Genomic DNA, 24,398 nt, shown 5'->3' with positions numbered 1-24,398 from the left:
CTTTTAACTTTTTGTTACTATATGCAATAAACTAATGGTTTTAGGTGCATCTGACCATAGATTTCCCCTTAGGGTCTATCTGTCCAAGAAAATCTCCAAGTTGATAAAAGATTTGTTTCAATAGATGTAGATCATGATAATCATATGAACATTTATTTAATGTCTTATGTTGGATTTTCCCAGCTAACCGACCATGACTCGGAGCTTTTTTGTTTTTGTTTTTAACTTTCCTGCATTTTGTCCTTTGAAATCATTCTTCTCAATCTTAGCCACCATGCACTCTTGTCTAGCATTTTAGAGCTTTTATCTCAGTTCCTGAACCAATCCTCTTCATAATTTTGGGCAACCCTCTCCCTAGACCTCAATTCAATTTTATGTAAATTAGATGATCTCTAAGACCTGTTCCAGGTCTCCTATCCTATGACGCTGACCCATTTCCATCTCCGTATGCACATTCTTCTTCTTCGGTCGTCATCCTCTCTTCGTGCTCCTTCTTGTTAAAACCAACTTCACCTTCTCTTACTATAATGCGGCCACACAACGTTTGGCAGAAACCAATGCAGAATCCAGTAAGGATACATTCCAAAATATAAGCATTAACAAATATGGTTTCATTCTTCCATTAGGGCTTGGTGAAGAATTAGAACCAGAGTAACGAATCGTTGTGTCAAACTGCGCTTAGTTCACACCCAGGCTGCTCACTGAGATCCGTCCCATTGTCACGGTTTCTCAAAGTTCTCATCTGCGAACTGGGAACAACAATGTCTTGCATGCGGAGCATGTCACGAAAGGGTCTGGCACACTTCTGGTGCTCAGTAAATATTATCGTCTCATACCCTCTTAATTCAGACACCCCCACATCAGTAACCTTGATGATAGCCTGGTTTCGTTTTTGACACATAAATATGATGTCATACTTTGAAGTCTTTTTATTTAGTTGTCTAGTTTAATCTATCACAGAGTTGTCAGTTGGTGTTTGGATGATCTTTAAGAACAAAATGTTTTGGTATATAGTAAGGCTTCTTAGCCATGTTAAGACATCCACATTGATTTGAAATTTATTTTCCTTCAACACCCAAATTGTTTAATGATAAAGCTCATTAATTGGGAAGCAGTCATTATAAATATATTGTATTATTTCAGGAAAAATAATTTTTGTCTTCAGAAGAAAAATACAAGAGTTTGTAAACCAGGTTCTATGAACACATTCTATGAAGGCCCTAAATTCCCTGAAACTCTATGCAAAACTGTGAGTTTTATTTCTTCTCCTGAGACTGTCTTTAGTTTTCAACAGATTCCAAAAGGATCATTGCATCCTAAAATGTGTCTGTCATGGTTTAAAGTGAAATGAATTTGTTCTCATTTGGGGGATAGAATAATTTAGTTCTCATTTAATTACTGTCAATATAAAATTACTGCCTTTTTCTTTTTTTTTAAAGAAAACGGGTTCTATACAAAAGTGCAAAAACCAAACTGAATGCAAAAAGAGTAGAGTAGGGATGCGTGGGTGGCTCAGTGGGTTCAGTGCCTGCCTTTGGCTCAGGTCATGATTCCAGGGTCCTGGGATCGAGTTTGGCATTGGACTCCCTGCCCAGTGGGGAGCCTGCTTCTCCCTGTGCCTGCTGCTTCCTGCTCATGCTCTCTCTCCCACACCACCCCAACAAGTAAGTAAATTAATCCAAATCTTTTAAAAAATGTGTAGAGTTTGGGAGGTTTTGCTGTTATATTTATATATGTATTTTTGACTAGTATAGGTTAGTGGGAAGTAAGAGAAATATTACAAAATAGTCAGAATGTTAAAACTGATGCACCACATCAAACTTCACATGGTGTTTTCTGAAAATCCCAGAGATTAGTATGATATAAGTGAATATTCTTGGGGTACTTCAATGAAAGTGATGAGTACACTTGCCATTTCTGGGACATAGGCAAAATAGAAAAGAAAATGCCTTTTGTGACAGGTCCTGTCACAAAAGACATTGGTCCTGATGTTTTCTTTCATGGTCATATGGGTTTCAAGAGGACTACCACATGGTGAAATTGGTGATGAGATCCTAGGGCTGCACGGGAAGGCTGAGTGTAAAGATCAGGGAGTTCGGTAACGGGGTCTAGAAAATGAGGGTGCTCCTTCCTCACACCGCAGAGTCAAAGTCCGCAGTTATTTGTCCTCCAGAGCCTAAGGTATGCTCATGGGCCTACTGACGCAGACTTCTGGATCAGGTGTATTCATGACCCTAGAAGTAGCTTCTAGTTTGTGTGATTCGAAGCGGCCCCTCGTCCTCATCGTTGGTCCCATTCACAGAGACAGCTCCAGACCCGTCGATGCTAAATGTCTCAGTATTAAAACTAGAAAAAGTACTACACTTAGTTTGTATGAGTGTAAATAGCTGTAATATCATTGATGGTTAAAAATCACATTTATATTAATTATAAATTACTTATTTAGGAGCCATACACTAGGTAGAATTTTAATAACCTCTTCCATTAGATTTAGTGACTGCTTTATAGCTAAGTTACTAAACTGATAAGTAGTGAAGAGAGTCCACTTCAAAGACATTATATACAATGTTACACTTAAGAATTTCTAGATACTTTATAATTGTTTATCAATTTAATTTGAAAACTATGCCCTCAAAGCTCAGATAAATGTGCCAGTATCATTAAGTGCTAAGAAAAAAATGCAGCTTCCCCGTGTCCCTGTGATTTGTAACTTGTAACTCTAGGACTATATACCCTTGCCAACTGCAATGCATTTGGAAATTGAACCTATGAAAACATATAAATAGTTTTCAGGTCAAGATAAAGAGAAATGAAGCAAGTATAACTAGTCCTTGCTTTCATACATTTAAAGCAACTTAACTAGAACCAGTTTAACAAGAATTTCACTCATGAGAACTCTAGTAGCGGACCTGAAATTCCCAAACCAAACTTTTATGCTAAAAGTGAAGTCAGAAATCCAGAATTAGTCATTATAACATAAAACTGTTGTATCTTTCAAAAAAGGTGAAATCACTTTAATATAATTTATATTGTTTCTACACATTAAGTGTAAGAAATAATTTCACTTAGTCATAAGTACAGTGAATTTGATTAACAAAATCCTGATTTACAAAATAGAAGTAAATATATGCAGAAATATTTCATTATCAAATTATAAAATAAGATTAACAATTCTTGTTAAGATATCATCAGTTTATTATTTTGCATTTGAGATAATAGAGTTAAACCATTTGGGGATGTTTAATAATATGAGTATTATAATAATGGAACGTTGAGATTTGAATACAATGACAGTAAACCATTGAAATTTCACATTCACGTGATACAGCCATCATGAATCTGTAAGTGAATGTTAATAATGTAAAAAAATATAAAATGATTGTAATATAACCATCTAACCATTAGCATATGGAGTTTTAAGACCACTATTTAATCTGCTAATTTGCTCTGAAATATAAGCAGTTGCTTTTCTGTGATACATGACATATTTTTGTGCCTTAATACTTAATTTGAAATGTGCTTACCATAAAAATATACCAAAGTAAATAAAAAAGGAGACACTTATTTACAAAACAATTTTGTATACATATTACATAAATGCAATTGTTTCAAAGTCTTTTTATACAATATTGATAGAATCAGCCATTTCCATTATTTTATCATAAGAACTGCAGTGTTGCAAAGGCAGGCTGTAATTCAGAAATCCTGATTAAAAATGAATACTTTTGGCTGCCTTTTAAGATAACACAGTTTCTTCAAGTATGCTACAGAATTGAATGCTGACCTCTAGAAAAATGATTTTTCTTTCATTAAAGAAAATCCACTCCCCATTTGGAGGTGTGTGAAAAGTGCACCTTAAGAAAGGAGAAACTTATTATTTTACTGAATGTTTTTTATTTGACAAACCTGATAATATCAGCCATTCGGCATATCGTATTAGCACCACTGGCATGGACTGTTAATGTACTGTACCGATCACAACAGGGACGGGGACTTACAAATGGGGGACCATCCCTAGTTTTGTGGAATTCATCTTACCAACTATGCTATCATACAATATAAATTCAAGTGTTTAAGGATGATTCAAATGATGGTATATAACAATCCTGCATTTTACCAATACTATAGGTTTTTCTGTAGATATTAAATGATGCTGTAAAGAAATAGGCTTTGAAGCTTCCTCCCTTAATTCACCAGAACACAAGGAGAATTGCTTCATTTACCTGGATGTGCTGTAATATATACGAACATAAACGTAATTTGATCTCCTCGTTCAAAAACCCTGGAAATCTTTAAGGCTGGTTATCGTGTGATTTATTCTGATGGTTAAATGGCAACCATTGCATACATTCTCTCTCTTTTAGTCCATTTACTGAGCTTGTGCGTAAGTGACTGTAGCATACTCTCGGCTTATAGCCCGTGGACATCATTTCACAGTTTCGAAATTGTTGAGGGGAAGGCCTTCCGTGGTCTCGGAAGTTAGGAACCAAGCAAACATCTCATGAGCACCCACAGCGATCTACCACCATGGCTGGAATCTTCCCGTATATTATTTGTTCTTTGCCATTAAAATATAGCATATTAATGGGCGACATCTTTGTGGGGGTACAGCAGGGGCCTGCCGAGCCTCTGGGGTTTGCCTGGTGTACAAGGTGAGTATGGGGATATTTCTGTAAAAACACAAATTCACACTCTCCAGAGCAGTAATTGGCCTTGTATCTTTTGGGCGCAATAATCCAATCCCATCCAAAAGCTTCAAAGTCCACGGTCAGGGGGTAGCGACAGCACCGAGACTCTGTGGAGTGCTCGTCACAGTCCAGCCCAAAATCTCTCCTGGACCTTTTCGGTGTGTCTGTCACCTTGACTTCTAAAAAGGGGTTCTGGGTGAGAAGGAAAAGAACAATCAGTAAGAGGAAGAGGCCCCGAAACACTGCCTCCCTCCAGGAGTCATTATTGAAGAAACTAATAGTTTTGCTTATATGACATTTATTTTTCAAAGACAGAGCCTTAAGGACTTTTAATTTACACTAGGCTCGATTCCTCCCTGATGGCCCCCAAGAATGTAACAGCGGTTCGAACTCCCGGCGGTCAGATCTCTGTCTTTCTCATTTCTGTTTTCCCCAGCTTCCTGGCACATGCCCGATGCTCTGACAGTATCTATGGGAATGAAGGGACACAGGGGGGAACGGGGAAGAAGAGGGAGCAGAACGGAGGAAGCGAGACGTTCGTTCTCTCTCTCCCTGATTAAACGTGTTGGCCGAAGCCGTCTGAGGACTCCTGGAGGAACAGCTGTACTCATCCTTCCTCCGTTGCCTAGATCTTTCCTCGGGGAAACTTGGCTGTGAACACCTCCAGTACTACCTGGGTTGTAGCAGGAAGAAGAAAGGTAGCGTAGTAAGAGGAGCGGAATGCATGTTGGGTCGGAAAGAAAAACTCTTAAGAGAGCAAGGCACAGATTCAGAAAATACACATTATTTCACTTTATTCTTTCACTGAAGAATGTTTCTCTTCATAAATTTAAACAATAATTTGCTGGCGCCTCCCTTACCCCCATCTTTTAATGCATTTGAGACTTTTCCTTTTAATATAGAAAAATCTGAGGAATGTGTCATTAATAATTATATTTGATTTGTTTAATAAACAATCTGTTTAATAATGCTTAAAGCTTCTGTCACATTAGCAACGTTAATCATTAAAACGCTACCTGTAAAAAAGAATACTTTCTTAAATAATAAGTTTTTATCCTATATCAAAATCAAAATAGACCTGGTAATTACTGTTATTTAACATTATTTTTAAAATAGCATCATTTTGTGAGTCAATCACATTGGAGGTAGCATATTCAAAGACAAATCTTTTGGAAAACTATATAAACTTTAAAGAATATGTTTTTACTCAAAGTAGATTAACTATCTAATAATGTACTTTTTATAACCAAAACATTAAAAAACTTAGAAAGATAGCATTTATTGTTTGTAAGTATAATCTTCTGTTCCACATTATGTCAATAGATGGAAATAAAAAGATGGTCACATTAAATAAGTTCAGGAAAGCACAGGTAAGCCAGAAGAGTGAGTAACTATAAATTTATACTAGGGTTTAAAATAGTTTTTGTAAATGTTTATAATATGTGAAGTATTGTCATCTGCATGGCCTGATATTATTAAGTTAGTTAATTTACTAGGCATTACTTAAGTAAACTCAAGCACAAAAATGGTAAGGCCGCTTAGAAATAAGCTAGGTAATAAAGGTTAACTAGCCTGGAAATTTAAATTTTATTAGTGGTAATTCACAAAGTTATCTACATATACATCAGTGCATGGACAGTCTGAAATACCATAAACATATTTATCATAAAGGACCTTAAGTATACTATATTTAATAAGATGTAAGCCTAAACCTATCATACTTAGTTAACTGCTATATATAAAAGCGTTTAATTTTCACCGTAATTTTTCAAGTTTGTTTTTTCTGCTTATTTAAACCAAAAAATTTCAACACATTTGGCATTCTTTAGAGGAAAGAAAAGTTTTGATTTGTTGGATCTGTAGCAGAATCCACTATGAAGATTTCACATGTTTATTCATGTAACCATGTAACATATCAATGAAAAGCAATTTATATTTCAACTCCAATTCAAAAGAACTCCCTCAGAAGTTAAGGACCATGGCATAACTGTTTTTTTAATCTTCGTGCAAAATAAAAGTATCAAGAGGGTGTTTCATAGAATATGAAATTAGACACCCTACTTTTATGAGGTACAGGGCTACCGTTGGGGTAAGATAACCTTTGTCTCGCTTATAAGCATAGGAAATGGGGGGTGATTTTTTCACTATTATTTGTTCACATGATTTGTAAAAATGTAACAATGTTTGTTGTTCCATGGTATTTTCAGTTATCACTTACCAGCCCATCTTCTCCTGGTCCTGGGAAGGTTACAGCAAGATCATGACCATTCTCATCTAAAGCTTTGATTTCAATGCCTAAGTTGGATTCAGGCTGTTTGAGCCAATTTTGCAACACTGTCTTCACATCAATGCTCTGCCAAATACCAGTGCCTGGGTTCATGTCAAGTTTCAGAGATCGGATTCCAGTATACCTTGTACCGTCTTTCATGGGTTTGATGAGTCTCAGGATTTGCACAAACACTGTTGTAGGAGTGCTGACGGGTCTTAGATAGATCCACAGTTGGGCTTTTACTACTTTATTATACTGTATTTTAGAGCTAAACTTAAAGAAGCAACATTTGGGTTTTCCTTCCACTTGCATGAGAAGATCAGCTATAAATGAATAAGAAAAGAAAAATAGTTATGGAAATTATTTCTCATAAAAAATGAGCAAGTCCCTTTATATAAATTGGTAAACATCTTTTCCCACTGGAACAGTAAATGCATATTTTAAAGGGAAAAACCACGCAGAATTTCATTCATAAGTCAGAAAAATATCAAAGAAAATAATTACTTTTCAGTGGCTTTTCAGAAATCTTTACATACATATTTTTTTCGGCTGATTATGAGGAATCTACTCCCTCTCCAGAGAAGCGTGGACTAAGAGAATTCTATAAAAGAATGAAGAGTGGATGAAATTTTAAAATGATGATGATTAGAGAGAACAAGAGACACCGTGCAGGAACATCCACTTAGAATTCTTTGGGAATCTGAGTAGTTACCCTGACTGAGCAGCTGCACCAATCAGTCTGGAAGGAGGAACCCTTCCCCCAGGCCTGAATCACCTGGGGACAAGACACACTGAGCAACTAGCTGAGCCTGGGGAATTAGCAGAAAATATAGCACATCTGCTACACTTTGGCTCTGGAAGAAGCCTAAAGGAACAAAACGAATCAGGTAATTAGCCCCAAACTGGGAATGTTACATTCAGGCTGTCTCAGAAGTTAGAAAACACCGTCTTCAGAGCCAGGCTGTCACTATAAGCAGAAGCACGAGCTGTCTCTGTCCTTCTGTTTTTCTAAGATTGTTTACAAATCAGGGGAATGTCTTGCAGGACTGTCTGATAGCAGGGTCTTAAAGGAAAATTATTTGCTGCATTATAACGTGGCTACCTAATAAGGAAAACAATATTTTGAAACTGTTTCCAGTTCAGTTTAAAGTGTAAAAAGCACTGTTTCAAGCAAGACCACAGGCACATGGCATAAAAGCTTGCTTGTCTTGCCTTCTCGGTTGAGGTGCCCGTCTGCCTTGCCTTGAGCAGAGTTCAAAGCCCTGTGGCTGCAAAAGGAATGGGGTGAAATACACCGTCTTTCAGAAGCAAGGTACGTACGGCAGGGAAGAGCTTCCTCCCTCTCTTGAGGACTAAAACAATATTCTAGAGGCTTAGGAAGCAGTGTGCCTGCCCGGAGCTGTGCACACCAGGGTCTCCCAGGAACAGCGCCGCAGTCAAGGTGTGAGTGGGACTGTGTAAGCTGTAACCTACCTAATGAGAGTGTGTGCTTCCCAGGCATTTTCTGACACTCGGCTCATGATGACCGTTACGCTGCGTTTACTTCGTCACTGGTCTTCCTCAGACATTAAATTTTTTAAAACTTTTTTTTTTTTTTTTTTTACTCTCCAGTGTCATAGCTTTCAAGATTAAATATTTTAATTTGTGAAGAACATAACACTCTGAGAAATGGTTTTGAATCACAGAAGTTCTAGGCACTTAGCAAATGCTCAAAGGAAGCCCTTTCTCTATTATTAGAGGGAAATCCTCATTATTTCTAATGCATATTTCAGGCAACGGAATGCGATCATGAAATTTCACGTAAGGTTTGAACATTGCTCGTAGTATCTCCCAAGCATTGCCTTGGTAGCCCTAAGCTGTGGAAGCGCAAGCACGTTATGCTTGTTATATTAAACTAACCACGAGTGCCATGCAAGCGTTTAATTTTTATTTCCTCTTGGCTTTCTAGCTCTCCAGCGAAACAAATAATGCCCCAGACTTCAGTCTCATTAGTGTATTTTGCATGAAATCTTGAAAAAGATTTCCTTTTCTTCCTTCCTACTTACATACAAGCCAACAGCTTGTTAAAAGAGCCTGAAAATAGATCTGTTTCTCATAAACACTAGAGCCGCAGTCAGCAGAACTGTCGGTGTACCAAGAGGGCTACTCACACTCGGTGGGCATGGTGAGGACGGTTTCCGTCGTGGCGTGGAAATCGTCGTCTTCCAAAGAGCCGTCGCTGCTGTCATCCCTCTGCACGTCGTACTGATCAATCAGTTCCCGGAGCGGAGGAGCTTTGGGCAAAAGTTGTCTTATAGCATCTTTGCTGATGTTAGGAGCTGTTTCCAGGCGAAGTTTACTGAGGATTTGAATTTTTATGGCTTCTATCCTTGAAGATTTCGTGTTTTGTCTCCAAGTACATGCGTTACACAGCCGCTCCTTATCCACATTTTCTTTCTGCTCACTGTTCTCACTTAGATCCACCGGACCAGCAACAATCAGCATGAACAGGTAAATAGAAACATAAATTTGCAGTTTCTGCATGATTTTAAATCAGTACAATCTTTTTCCTTGTTCTTATTTCTTCCTTCTACTTTTGTTTTGCTTTTGAGTAATGCCAAGCAAAATTGTAATGCCTGTACAGTCTGAGGGACAACTTGCCACACCAGTGAATCTTTTATACTGTATTCCAAGTGGCTTTTTATATTCCAACTTTGATGAGACAAGTGTCGTCAGGATCTATGATTGGCTCTTGCTCCACAATGAATCTCACTGTCAGAGGTTAAAACCCTGTCTGTCACAAGTCACCAAACAGTATTTTGTTACAGTCAAGGGTGAGCTGATTCATTCGACTACTTCATAAAAGAAGTAAATCTACAGATAATGAAAGATCTATGTGACATTTGAAGAATTAAAGTCTATGTTAACAATAATAGAAAGTACATTTAAATCTGATTAATCTTTATATGTGAAATTCAAGCTGTAATTTAAATAGGTAAATCTTAGTTTTACACTTCATACTTAAAAAGTTGAAATGTTTCCTCAAAAGTTAAAATGATTATCTATTATTTATACAAGGATTTGAAGTAAAAAGAATTTTACTTATTGTATTAAATTATGTTTAATGCTGTGTAATTAGGGAAATATGAATTTAAATATGGAAGACTTGAATTAAAGAAAAAGGTAAGATTGTGGTACAAGTAAAAGATTTTCAGCTGTAATTGGAGAAATGTGATTAAGTGCTTAGGTGTTTTAAAAATCAACTTATCATAAAGCTATACATGGAATTATTTTGAAATAATTTAATGTTTTTTATTAATATAAAGATTGTGCTCACTTTTTGGCCAATTACTTTCAGCTATTTCCTATTCTAAAGTTGCAGATTAATATTAATTAGAAGATCTGTTTTTTCATTGCTTATTACCAAGAGGATAATGTTAACTAGTAGAAAAATCTCTGAACTTAGAATAAGAAGATAATGGGGTTCATGACGGGCAATGCAGCACATACCACAGTTTGCCTCAGATTTCCACTGATAAAAGTAAAAACCATAGTATCTGTTCTTCATAAATTATGTCAGAATGCTGTGGCACATGCAAGCAAAAGAGCACCATAGGAAGGGGGCGCCCATTTTTTGGTCCCCCAGCACTGTAATTGGTTTGCACCCCTTTGCCAGTATCTCATTTTGACCAGAGAGCAGACACCTGGCAGAGATTTGGGGTAAGGTCTGGGAGCAGAGAATGGAGCTTTTTTCCTCCAAATTTAAGTGGCCTGTGTAGGGATCAAACTCTCAAACTTAGCTTTGGGAGCCACGAGATCTAACCACATGAGCTGGTAAAGAGCTAAGCAAACAGAGCCAGGGAGAAACAAGCTGTTTCTGAGCCACAGGAGATTTTTCTTCTTCCTGCTCCTTTTTAGGAAGCTCAGGACTCCGGGGAGACTTAGTCCATTATTCTTCCTCCCCCGCCCCAAGAGAATGCAGTGGCTCATATCAAATATTTATTTTTTAGGTCACTACCACTTTTTCACATTGTACACACATTTACTGCCTCAGTGCACTAAAATGCAACTCAGTAGCCTGAAAAGTTAATGCATTTTCATCAAATTCTTAAGAGATATCTACATCTCTTGAGAAAAAATGGCCTTACATAATGCATTAGATTTGCCCATCATTAAAGATTAAGGAAACCCAGACACAAACCAGATGCCCTGAAGGATTTCAGCCACTTTTGCTTGTGGAACAATATCAGATCAGGCTTATAAAGTTTTATTTGGTAAATCTGTTTTTCTATATATAAATCCTGGTAAGGTTATAATCATTGTAACATAATGCTTCTATACACTTCTGCGTTAAGTTGAACTTTAAAAAAAAAAAGAAAGAAAAAACACTTGATTAGATTTGCCTAGCAGTTGGGAATTTGGGCTCTGGAATCAGGGGGAACTGAGTTCAAGTCTCAGTGTTGCCACTTCTAACTACGTGATAATGGGTAAGGCCCTTAACTTCTCTAACCTATGAGTTTCCTCCGAGAACTTCGGGGGATGTAATTTCATAGTGCATGTAAATTGCTGAATACAGGGCCTGTCATGTAGTCAGTGACAAGTGCCCCTGGAGTCCCAGTCTTCGTTTCCTGCAGAGAGCTTTGAGGTCATGCTTAAATACATCCTCCCCACGAGCCGCAACTGCTTTAGATTGTAGCTGCCAGTTACCAATTCTCAGAGACCAAAATTTCTTAAGGTAGCCCTATTACTGGCATATTTCAGCTTCTTATTTATTTTTTTTAAGATTGTATTTATTTATTTGACAGAGATCACAAGTAAGCAGAGAGGCAGGCAGAGAGAGGAAGAAGCAGGTTCCCTGCTGAGCAGAGAGCCCAATGCGGGGCTCGATCCCAGGACCCCGGGATCATGACCTAAGCTGAAGGCAGAGGCTTTAACCCACTGAGCCACCCCGGCGCCCCCAACTCTTTATTTTCACTACCTAGAATAAAGCAAACAAAGGTTGCCTTTTCCACATACAGCCAATGCTCATCGCTCATGGATTCCATATTTACAAATTTGTGTACTTGCTAGAATTTATTTTTAACCTCCAAAATCAGTACACAGGATGATTTTGTGGTCACTCATGCACATGCGCAGAATGGTAAAAATTTGAATCTTCCAACACAGGTTCCCAACCAAGGTCAGACAAGATGATGCTCTGCCTTGTTTCAGCTTTCGTACTGTAAACAATGCCCTTTTCACAATCTACTTACTACCATGTTTTTCACATTTTTGGCGGGTGGGCTTTTCTTGAGCAATTCTGTTTAACATGGTCCTCAGTGCATAGTGCGGAAGGGCTGGAGGAGACTCTCTCCCTCTCCCTTGGCCCCTCCCCTGCGCGCTCTCTCTCTCTCTAAAGTGAATAAATTGGGGCGCCTGGGTGGCTCAGTGGGCTAAAGCCTCTGCTTTCGGCTCAGGTCATGATCCCAGGGTCCTGGGATCGAGTCCCACATCGGGCTCTCTGCTCAGCGGGGAGCCTGCTTCCTCCTCTCTCTCTGTCTGTCTCTCTGCCTACTTGTGATCTCTGTCAAATAAATAAATAAAATCTTTAAAAAAAAAAAGTTAATAAATTAATCTTTAAAAAGAAAAGAAAAACTTTGAAATGCAATTTCTCCTTTCCTTTGCAATAAACTCCAGTTTACTTATCATAGGTGTGAAATACAGAGAATCAAAAATAGTCATAATGGGGCGTCTGAGTGGCTCAGTGGGTTAAGCCGCTGCCTTCGGCTCAGGTCATGATCTCAGGGTCCTGGGATCGAGTCCCGCATCGGGCTCTCTGCTCAGCGGGGAGCCTGCTTCCTCCTCTCTCTCTCTGCCTCTCTGCCTACTTGTGATCTCTCTCTGTCAAATAAATAAAATATTTAAAAATAGTCATAATGTAGCTTCCTCATTTTTCCATAAAAAAAAAAAGATGCTTGACTCAAAGACTTAGTGCTGGCATTGTATAGGTTGTACCTGCCTCTATTGTTACAATTCTCAATTGTTTGCTTTTTCCCCTCACTTGTCATTCTGCCTCTACTCCTCCATCCCCCAGACAGACTATGAGCTCTTAAAGGAAGGGAATTCTTTCGTTCATTTTTGTGTCTTTAGATCTTGGTCCAACACCTACCACATAATTACATTGGAGAAAGGATATTGCCTGAATAATTAAAGTAATAAGTGGTTGAATGTCTCCTTAAATACAAAAAACATTAACTTCCTAATTTTTCAAAAGATATAATTAGTTCCATATAGCCTTTCTAAGTGACTCTGGTTGTGCTTTTAGTTTGCTCTGACTATGGTTTGTAACTTTTCTCCTGGGACCCCTCTTACACAAACTGGTAGGGGAGACTGGTGTTACAGGTCTTGTGTCTTTGCCAGCTGTAGTAGTTCTTTGGTAGAGCAAGGAGCATTTTGAACAACTCAGTGGAGCTTTTGCATTTGGTGATCATGACCACCCACAGACTCCCAAGGAGGAGCTTGCTGGGAGGACCGTGCCGGCTCCAACACCACTCTTGAACACCCTAGGAACAGGGGCTCCTGGGTGGCTCAGTTGGTTAAGAGTCTGAGTCCTGATCTCAGCTCAGGTGTTGACCTCAGGGTTGTGAGTTCAAGTTCCATGTTGGGTGGGCATGGAGCCTACTGGGAGAAAAAGGAAAAAGAAGCAGACCTTAAGACCAGGACCCTTACCCAACACAGGTCACATTTAGATCAATTTGATTTTCAGGAGCAGCAAAGGAAGTCAGAGAAAAGAAAAAAATTTTCAAAAGAGCAGAGTGTGTGTGTGTGTGTGTGTGTGTGTGTGTGTGTGTGTGTGTGTTTAAGCAAGGCAAATGCAGAACAATCTTTTTTGCCTTGACCTAGTGGGGAGAGCTGTGAACTGATCATATGTGCCCTAGTCTTTCACCTTCTCCTTTGCATCCTTTTCCATGAAGGACTAAGTGTCCCGTGATCCTTCTCTACCTCCTTTCTCTTCATCGGAGCAGGAGGGAGCCTCCCCCGAAACTCGGACAGCGTTCATCCCCTCAGCTTAACTGGTAAGGCAGAACTGAGTAGACAGCCAAGGTGGGCGAGAAATCAACCTCTTTCCCAGAATGTTCTCTTAAATTAAGTTCTTTAGCCCCCAGGGGCATCTGTGAATTCCATAAATAATTTCATAAAACTCAGCTGTCTATGGTATTCTCGCTCATCTAGGTAACTACCTTGTATCGGAGTCCTACTTCAACATCTCCGTTTTCTACAGTCTGCAAATACAGTATTTACAGTTGGGGAGGGTTTTTGGTTTGGTTTGGTTTTTGTCTGTTTGTTTACTATAATCAAGTTGGCTTCAAGTGCATCTAATATGATAAGGTTAACTTTCATTTGTGGGAGTTCTCAAAAATTGTTTTTTCTTTGAAAGTGATCTTTATGTTATTCAGGCTTGAGAACCTGGCTCAAATAACTTTCTTATTTTATCAACAGCAAATAAGCTTAGCTACTTAAGTTCTTTGCCTGAAGACAGGGGCTTAGTTTGGAAAAAGTCTGTGAGTCACGACTTGATCCCTTTTTACTGGAGGTAAATTTGGTTTTGTTGTTTATGTTGAGTGCACCAGCCGAGACACAGCCTGCAGGAACCAGGAATGTTCCAGACCAGGAATGTTCCAGACCACCTGCCCGCAGTGACACGGGCCTTCCGCGGGACTCTGGTTTGCTACAGCACACACTCGCCTTCAGCCTGCCCTTCCACACGTCCCCCACCTCCCTGGATTAAGAAGACACAAACTTCTGCCTGCAAAATTTAATGAAGTCACATTTTTAAAATTTACAAATGAGAACTATAATAAATTAATTTTCATTATTTTTGATAACTGCTTTCCTTCACGATGTTTTGATTCACTTTAGAACAAACTCATGGTTTCCAGAGTAGGTGACAATATAGATTAAACTGGCAAAGACATGTCTTAGTTTTAAAATCTTTACTCTTATTGTTGAGTTAAGCTTTCCAGGAAATAACCACTTCCTGAGAGAAAATCTTGCAATATTTAGAGCTTTGCTTTGGGGGACCTTTGAAACCCACAATAAATTCGATAAAGACTATGTTTCTGGAAATAAACATAATTTCTTTAAATTTTTTGGTTGAGGTTTTAAGATGTAAAGTCTTAAAACACTTTAAATATCTTTTAGCTCCTTTTTACTCAGTTAGTGTCTTGGGAGTAGTGATAACCTTAGAAAAATTCCGTTCCTTCCAAGAGTATTCAGAAAATTTTTTTGTATTTTTTTGGAATAGCCTAAAGCATTGTTTTTCACAATTCATAGATTATTGGCTTTCAAAAGCATTCTATTTCCAAATTCCTTTGTAAATTCCTAGAAAGAACTCTTCAAAAAGATGTATTCATTTGGTCATTTTGTCATTTATTTGTTCATTAAGCACTTACTAGCACCTGATTTATGATAGATACTATGCCAGCATTGAAAACAAGAAAAAAAAAAAAAGGAGGCTTTTTACCCAAGGATAAAACTCTGAATTTTAGAAGCATATAGATTTTAAGATTATTACATCTAATCTATTTATGCACAGATGGAGAAACTGAGACCCAGAGAAAGGTTACACGACTTATGACTTAAATTAGAATTAAATTTTAAAAAGCTGATTTGATTTACAAAGGCAAATTGCATTGAAATACTTTTGAAGCACCAAGTACTTCTTTTATATTGAGTTAAGATTTTTTTTTTTAATGTTCTATAATTAACAAATAAGGTCAGTGCTCAATTTCCTGGGTCAATGCCACAGTGGTGCCCTTTGTTCTTGGAATCAGTCCATGGTCTGGCTTGGCAGCTGAAAGACCCAATGACCTGCATTTGGCAATTAGTATAGGAGTTTTAGTGTCTACTAACTAAACATACTTTGAATGCTCATTTGCTCAGATCCTGGGGATCAAACTTTTATTATAGGATGTCACTATTTCTGTTAAACTCACTTTCAATATTTTAAATTATATACTTCCATTCTTGAAATTTCAGACTAGTAAGTCAGTAGTTTTTGATAATTTTAACCCTAGAGAGTTCTAGGTGATTTTTTCTTACTGGCTTAAAAGTTAGATACCACCTTTAATTATAGGAAAAATTTTCATTTAATTAGATTTAACATGAACATTCTGGCCCCTGCTGGGAGCTCTAAGAACTACATCACTGGTACTACCAATTTTCCCAAGGTCTAAGAACTTAAATCTTGAACTCAGTTTTATATATTTTTCTCTCCTTTTTGAACATACAGAAATGTATTAAATAGAATCTATAAGTAAGGCAAATGTTTTACTATTGTTGAGACTCAACCTGTGCTAAATATTGGGCATTTTCACATGACACATTGAATTTAAATTCACTGTAATTCAAATTTTCTACCTTAGTTTTAAATATGAAGAAATCTAATATCTTTCATCTACAATAAAACTCAGAGTAGAAATATGATGAGAGAACAGGTTAAGTTTAAGTATTTGAAAAAGTGTTGTAAAGACTCTACTTATAATTTCATTTCATCAAATGTTCATGGAATACCCAGTGTTCGGTGTGGGTAGGTGCTGAGTGTATTTATACAAAACATTGCCAGATCCTACTAGGTAACAGTTATAAAACAGCACCTCAGCAAGTGCAAATTCGTTGAATGGACTATAGACTGTGGGACAAACCAGGTTTCTTGGGTGTAGCTGAAATGATTTATGCACATGGGAAACAGGGTTGGAGGTGGTGGTCAAACAGGAGACTAGAAACAAGATTATAAAACACCCCCTCTGCAAACAAACCTCCAAACTCTTGCCCAAACAGTCTCTACAAGCTCTTTACTTTGGCCAAATTAGGGGAATTTCCTTTCCTTACTGCAAAATGGGAATATTGGTAACATTGTACGGACAAAATGAGGTAATGTTAAGTGCCAAGAACAGTGCCTGATGACAAGTACTTAATAAACATTAATTATTAAACTTACCATCAACATGTAATGAACAGTAGTACCTAATAATGTGTGCATATATATATACACACATATGTATGTATGTGTATATATATGTCATTAAGTTAATTTGTATTAGAAACCTTTGCAAAATTGAAAGTTTACAAATTGAAATTTTGTAAAGTGAGAGATGGTTATACAGTTGACTCTTGAACAACACAGGGGTTAAAGGAACCTCCTCCTGTGTAGTCAAAAATCTGCATTTAGGGGCGCCTGGGTGGCTCAGTGGGTTAAGGCCTCTGCCTTCGGCTCGGGTCATGATCCCAGGGTTCTGGGATCGAGCCCCACGTCGGGCTCTCTGCTCTGTGGAGAGCCTACTTCCTCCTCTCTCTCTCTGCCTGCCTCTCTGCCTACTTGTGATCTCTGTCTGTCAGATAAATAAATTAAATTTAAAAAAAAAACTGCATTTAACTTTTGACTCCTCCAAAACTTAACTCTCTATAGCTACTGTTGACCAGAAGCCTTGCCAATAACATACATATAACTAGTACATATTATGTATGTTATTACATACAAATAATATATTATGTATTGTATTCCTTCAATAAAAGAAGCTAGAGAAAAGAAAATGTTGAGAAAACCTTAAAAGAAAATTCATTTACAGGATCACTGTTTTTATTTAAAAAAAAAAAATCTGTATCAACGGACCTGCACAGTTCCATCCTGGTTGTTCAAAGGTCAGCTGTATATGATGTACACAAGAGGAAGACATGAAGCAAAACTACTAGAAAACTAGAAAGAAAAGAGTAGGGAAAACATGCCAGGTGAATGCTAACAAAAAGAAAGCTGGGGTCATGATACTAATCACAGACAGACTAAATTCAAGGTAGAAATTTTATGATGGTAAAGGATTTAAAGAAAGAATGTTCCTTTCATAAATCTTAAAGCACTGAATAATAACAGAAGTACATAAAGAAGAGCTGCAGAGATACAAGGAAAAATGATCAGACCCGAAATAGTAGTAGCCGACTTTAATTCATTTCATGGCTTAAGCTGAGGGTACACCTGAACAACGAAGCCAGTGAGGTTGCCAAAATAAATGTGGTGGATGGAACCCATTTCCTGTGAACTGAAAATTAATCTTATTTTTTAAAAACCCAAGAGAAATTTAACAACTGACTAAATATATCGGCACCCACCCAAAAAATCTCTCAGTAAATTATAGAAATTAAAAATAATTCAGACTACATTCTCTGATAATAATGTAATTAACCAAAAATGAATAAAATGGATAACCACAATAAAAATCAACATCTCAATTACTTGGAAATACAAAAGTTATTTAGAAGAAACTTTGGTACAAATTGAAGTAAAACCGATATGGCAGAATCTGTACAAAATAATATTTAAAACATTATATACCAAGACCTGTAGGATGCAACTACAGTGTGTTCAGCAGATATTTATAGCTTTACACAGTATTATGAAACTATAAAACATGGAAATACCAAACTATTTTACTCAGAATACCAGCAAATGAACTACAAAATAGATTACAAATTAAATCTTAAAAAGCAGAAGAAAAATAAAACGGTAAAATGAGAAACTGAGTCAGAAATAGCAAAGCAGTAGAATGAATCCTATGGCCTGTTTCCTTAAGGAGAGAAAAAATAATACACTAGCTAAGCTAATCAATATAAATAAGGCATGGATATTTCAAATTTAAAAAAGAATTTACAGACACAGTGAGAGAATTAAAGTATTAAAAGAGCATATTGCAAGAGTATTATGCAAATAAATGTAAAGACCTGTGCAAAATTGAGATAATAAAGATTTTTCTAGAGAAAACATAACAAAGGAAGAAAATGGAATAATTACCAAAGAATTAGTCTCTGAAAAGTGCCATTTTATAGAGGATTCTTCCAAATCTTCAAAGAACAGATAGTATTTTTCAAAATAGTGTTTTGAGGTAAACATTTTTTACTGAAATATAGTAATATAAGGTATATTCTCATAGTAGAGGGCAAACATTATTCGTGAAACTCTTGGTTCAATGGACATATTTATACCAGATCTCTTCTGAAAGCTGCATTTCTTACTGTGAGTCACCATCAAAACACTCCAGAAGCCACTCTTCTAAAATTTAAACAAACCAAAGAATAGAAACAAGTGAATACAGGAAGCTTAGAAAAATTTTTAAGCTACCATCATACTGAAGCTAACAACTGGCAAGGAAAGAAAGAAAAGAACATTGACACAAAATTTCAAGTCAGATATTAGCAAGAAAATTCTGCAGCTTCGAAAGAACAATATCCTGAAGCCAAGCCTAGTCATTCCAGCAGCGCAAATGTGGCCCAATGTCTGAAATCTCTTAATCTCTTTCAACATATTAATAGGCAAAAGGAGGGGAAAACATGACTGTCTTAATAGATTCCTATAAAGCACTGACAGAATTTAAATAGAAGTCCTTTAATTAAGACCATTCTTTATTATAAAAACCTTCGCTAAAATGACTAGTTGGATATTTTGTTGAAGTGATAAACCAGCATTATGTTTAATGATAAAACACTATACATAATCTCATTAAAATCGGAAATACTTTAAAGATACCCTCAATTGTAACTATTACTTGTTATTTTTAGGGAATTATTAGCCAAGACAAGAAGACAAGATTGTAGAATAAGAGGCATAAATATAGGGAAGAAAAAAAAGGACCATAAATACAGGACAATAAAAGGCAAATTGTCATTTTTGCAGGTGGTATAATTTAATGCCAAAAAAATCTAAAGAAGCGGGCCACCTGGGTGACTCAGTTGGTGAAGCCTCCACCTCTTGATTTCAGCTCAGGTCAAGAGATTGAGCCCTACATTGGGTCCCACACTGGGTGTGGAACCCCATGAAGATTCTCTCTCCTCTCCCTCTGCCCCTTACTCCACACGTGCTCTCTCTCTCTCGCTCTCTCTAAAAAACAAAACAAAACAAAAACTGAAGAATCAACTGAAAACAATATACGAATCGAATTTAGTAAGCTGACATGTTACAAAACAAATATACTCAGAAATCACAGATTTTCTCTATGCCAAAAGTAATCAACTCACAAATATAATGAACAAGAAAAAATGTGACTCAAAATCACAGCCAAAACTAAACTAAACCAAATACCACCACCAAAGGAGAACTTAGCTGGAAATATGTGGACTCTGTCATAGCAGTTCTTAGCCCTGACTGGGGCTAAATTCTTAACAAATACACACGGCTTCTGCTCCACACCAGACCAATTAAACATTCGGTGGTAAGGCATAGACAGTGGTATTTTTTTTCCATCTAAGTGATTATAAAATACAGGATAAAGAACTCCTGCTCCAAATGAAGAAAATATTAAAACTCTTAATAAATGGAAAACCACATCCTATTCATGAATGAGTAGACTCAATGTTGCATAAATGCCCTTCTCTTTAGTCCATAAATGCAATGTAATTTCCCCTGCAAATAGCAACCAATTTTTAAGTGTAAGAAATGTTTCAGAATAGCTAGGTAAATTTTGATAAGCTAGAGAAATGAGAGGGACTGACACTCATGGATATGAAAACATTTTAAGGACTGCTAATTTAAAGTATCATGTTATTGACAGAAAACAAAAAAGTAGAGAAGTAACGCAGAAAAAAAAAAGAGTGGAAAATAGACCCCAGCATGTAAGAAAACCATGTAAGTGATACAAGTGTCTTTTTTAAGTTAGGCCATTAAAAAGATGCAATATGTATTAGTACCGAGACAGACCAGAAGTCATGTGGACTCCCGGCCACTAGGCCGTAAGCTCCGTGAAAGCAGGGACAATTATTTCATATACATCAAAAATTTAAATCTCAAAAACAAAATCAGAAAAGCATGAGAAGAAAATGCAAGTAGTTTTTTAATACCATCATGTAAATTTTAGAGTGGGTGTCATATGGTCTAGGCATGTATATCTATATGAATTTGTTTAAGGTTTTCTTTGCCATGATGAAAATTTAAAATTAACTGGTCACATTTATCAATCTTTTCAATGTAGGGCTTGGTAAATGTGCCTTAGTAAAAGTTCTCAATTTCGGCATGGCAAAGAAAACCTCCCCAAAATTCATGCACAATACAAAATATTTTCTAATTTTTCTTCTGATTATTTCTGTGACCAATCTGTTATTTACAAGTGTGTTGTTTAGTTTCCAAATATTTAGAGATTTCACTAGATATATTTTTGTTACTAACTTCTAGTTTCATTCTGTTCTGATAAGAAAACACACTCTGTATGATTTCAATCGTTTTGCATGCGTTAAAGTTGGTATTGTGACCCAGCAAATGGTCTATCTTGGTGAATGTTTCATGAGCACTTGAAAAGAATGTGTATCTTTTTGTTGTTGCCCGTAGAGTTCAATAAATGTCTATTGGGTCTGGTAGTTTTCTATAACCTTACTTATTTCTGTATACTTGTTCTATCAGTAACTAGAAAGGAGTACTGAAATCTCCAGCTATAATGATCGATTTGACTATCTCTCCTTTCATTTCTGCCAGTTTTTGCTTCATGTATTGTGAAACTGCGTAATTGGATACATACATATTTATAATGTAATGCTTTCCTGATGAATTAAACAGACTCCATAATCGTGACGCAACGCTCGTCTTTATCTCTAGTAATATTCCTTCTCTCAGAATCTGCTCTGATATTAATGTGACCACTCCATCTTTCTTAGGATTAGTGTGTGCACTGTACATCTTTTTCTATCCATTTACTTTCAACCTGTATCTCTATTTTTATTTATTTACTTTTTTTTAAGATTTTACTTATTTATTTGACAGAGTGAGATCACAAATAGACAGAGAGACAGGCAGAGAGAGAGGGGGAAGCAGACCCCCCACTGAGCAGAGAGCCCGATGTGGGACTCGATCCCAGGACCCCGAAATCATGACCTGAGCTGAAGGCAGAGGCTCAACCCACTGAGCCACCCAGGCACCCTCTATTTTTATTTTTATTTGTCTTAAAAATGTTTAATTCTAGTGAACAGACAGCGTTATATTAATTTCAGGTGTTCAATCTAGTGGTTCAGCGGTTCTATGCAGGACTCGGGGCGTGTGGTAAGTGTACCCTAACCCTTTCCCTACTTCACCCACCTTCCACCTACCCCCTCTCTGGTAACCATCCACTCTCTACAGTGAAGAGTTTGGGTGTTTTGGGTTTGTTTCTTTTTTCTTTGTCCATTTGTTTTGTTTCTTAAATTCCACTTTTGAGTGGACTCATATGCTATTTGTCTTAATGGCTTTAAAATCCATGTCTGCAGATTTCATTACCTATGTCTTTTTTTTTTTTAAAGATTTTATTCATTTATTTGTCAGAGAGAGGGAGAGAGAGAGCACAAGCAGGGGGAGCAGGAAGCAGAGACAGCAGCAGGCTCCCCCTGAGCAAGGAGCCGGCTAGGGGACTCGATCCCAGGACCCTGGGATCATGACCTGAGCTGAAGGCAGTGGCTTAACTGAATGAGCCATTCGTGTGCCTTACCTATGTCATTTTGGGGTGTATGTCCGTTGACTGACTGTTTTTTCTCCTAGTTATGAGTCACATTTTTTTTCTCATTTGCATATCTGGTAATTTTTTATGGTGGGTAGGGAATTGTAAATGTTCTGTTGCAAAATTTTTGAATTTTGTTTTCTTCTTTTATAGCGTTGACGTTGGCTCAGATGAGCTGTTAAGGTACTTGGGGGTCAGCCTGACGCTTTCGAGGCTGACTCTGAAGCTCTGCCGGCTGGACTGCAGCAGCCTCCAGGCCTAGTCTGGTCCAAAGACTAAGGGACGACGTAGACCTTTCCAGGCCCTGAGTGTGCGACCATCTTCCCGGCCGGCTGGTCAGACTCGGAGCCGTCTGCGCCCGAAGAGGGCTCAGCCCGCAGCCCCAGAGGCGGTCTTGGCCCTGCACGTGTCCCTACGGCCTTGGGACCGGTTTCAGACTCGGGCGTCCTTTGCATCGCGGGCTCCTCCGGGCGCTGCGCCCCGCCGCGTCCAGCGCCCGCCTCCCCGCGGTCCCCGGCCCCCAGGACGCCTGGGCGCCCCTCCGCTGTGGGACCCGCAGTGCGGCTACTGCGGCAGGTGCGGGCCCAGAGAGACTCGGAGGCCGCCTGCGGTCGCCCCTCAGAGGACAAATACAACGAAGGGAAATCGAAACGGTGAGGGCATTGTTGGAAGAAAAGGCTGAATTTCTTGTTAGCCTCAGTCCAGAACTCTTAAGCATAAGAAGAAATTTAACAACCCAGTAGAAAAATGACCAAAATATAACAATTTCTAATAAACCTATAAAAAGATGTGCAACCTCACGTATAAGTAAAAATATAATTAAAATGTCAGAGAAATACCATTTCTCACTCAAGTATTAGAATGAACACCGGAAAACACCTCCCTCCGCCTCTCTCAGTGAGTGTAGATTTTAATTTTTTTTACTCACTCTGCAGGACAGTTTGACACTGTCTTTCAGTATTTTAAGTACACTATCCGCTTTTGACCCCGCAATTCTATTTTCTAGGATTTGCCCTCAGATGAACTTGCACAAAGTCAAAAATATTTATAAAGCTTATAGTGTGGACAAGTTGGAAATAATGTAGATGTCAGATTAAATATCAACAAATAATACTATCACTAAGCGGAGCTGTGCATATATACCGACATAGAAAGATAACTGTAACGTACAAAGTAGAAAAAGCAAACTTTAGAACGGAATAGATTTTGTAACTATGAAATAAAGTTATATTCATTATATTATGCTTTCTCCATAGATATTTCATCCAACCCCATGACCTTCAATAGCAAATATTTGCTGATGTTTGCTCCAGACTCATACTCAACAGTCTACTTCACATCCCTGTTGGAGAGTTACTGGGCATTTCCAATCCAACGTGGCCGAAGTAGGGTCCTGATTTACCAGTTCTCTCCTCCTGGCGGTCTTCCCCGTTTCAGTGAGTGGCACCAACATTCCACCACTTGTTGTCAGACACCTGCGAGTCAAACAGTTATTCTCACTGAGCTCCCCACGCCACACCATTCAGTAGGAATAAGGGAGTCAGAAAACTGGAAGTTCAATAAAATGTCGTGGTTGTGCGACAATAAAATAGCTTCCACTTTTTAAAAGTAGCAGTAAATTAATCACTATGACAGCAACCTCACATACATATTATCTCATTTAACTCTCACAAAACTCTGTAAGGCCAGGCTTACTTTAACATTTATTACAGTTTAAAATTTCAGGTGATAATGCTTTAGTGAAAAATGAGCTTGCTTGGACCTGGTATGTGTGTGTGTGTGTGTGTGTGTGTAAGTCCTCTTGTGATTCTCTTTCTTGGTTGCAGTACGTAGGTCATGCCAGAAGAGTGTTGCCAGGTGATACCGATTTCCTAAGAACACCAGTGTGGCCCCAAAGCAGGTGCCGATAAAAACCCAGCAGGTGCGTCCTGTGAAGTGCTGGTTGTCACAGCGGGTGTGCACAGATGGAGTCTTCTGTCCCTG

The 24,398-nt window shown here is 37.9% G+C and overlaps 2 protein-coding genes across 2 annotated transcripts in view; both read right to left on the bottom strand.

Moving 5' to 3' along the window:
- Nucleotides 1-24,398, bottom strand: part of SLC40A1 (solute carrier family 40 member 1) — a 747,507-nt gene that overhangs the window by 446,799 nt on the left and 276,310 nt on the right. The gene's annotated exons all lie outside the window — the stretch shown is intronic.
- MSTN (myostatin) lies at nt 3,213-9,606 on the bottom strand. The gene is made up of 3 exons (XM_082688997.1): nt 9,108-9,606; nt 6,907-7,280; nt 3,213-4,880 (listed from the first exon to the last, which is right to left on the bottom strand). Exons 1-3 carry the CDS (start codon nt 9,478-9,480, stop codon nt 4,500-4,502), a joined length of 1,128 nt encoding a protein of 375 aa, XP_082545123.1. The 5' UTR covers nt 9,481-9,606; the 3' UTR covers nt 3,213-4,499.

This window comes from Mustela nivalis (genome assembly GCF_964662115.1).
Source record: "Mustela nivalis genome assembly, chromosome: 11".
NCBI lineage: Eukaryota > Metazoa > Chordata > Mammalia > Carnivora > Mustelidae > Mustela > Mustela nivalis.
This window is presented reverse-complemented; position numbering and strand designations above follow the sequence as displayed.

What these genes read in the sequence shown, in the direction of transcription:
- MSTN (XM_082688997.1), bottom strand. Translation starts at nt 9,480, where the DNA reads ATGCAGAAACTGCAAATTTATGTTTCTATTTACCTGTTCATGCTGATT. An exon ending in CCTCACCATGCCCACCGAGT is followed by an intron (nt 7,281 to 9,107) that starts GTGAGTAGCCCT and finishes ATTCATTTATAG; the next exon opens with CTGATCTTCTCATGCAAGTG. An exon ending in GACCAGGAGAAGATGGGCTG is followed by an intron (nt 4,881 to 6,906) that starts GTAAGTGATAAC and finishes CTTCTCACCCAG; the next exon opens with AACCCCTTTTTAGAAGTCAA.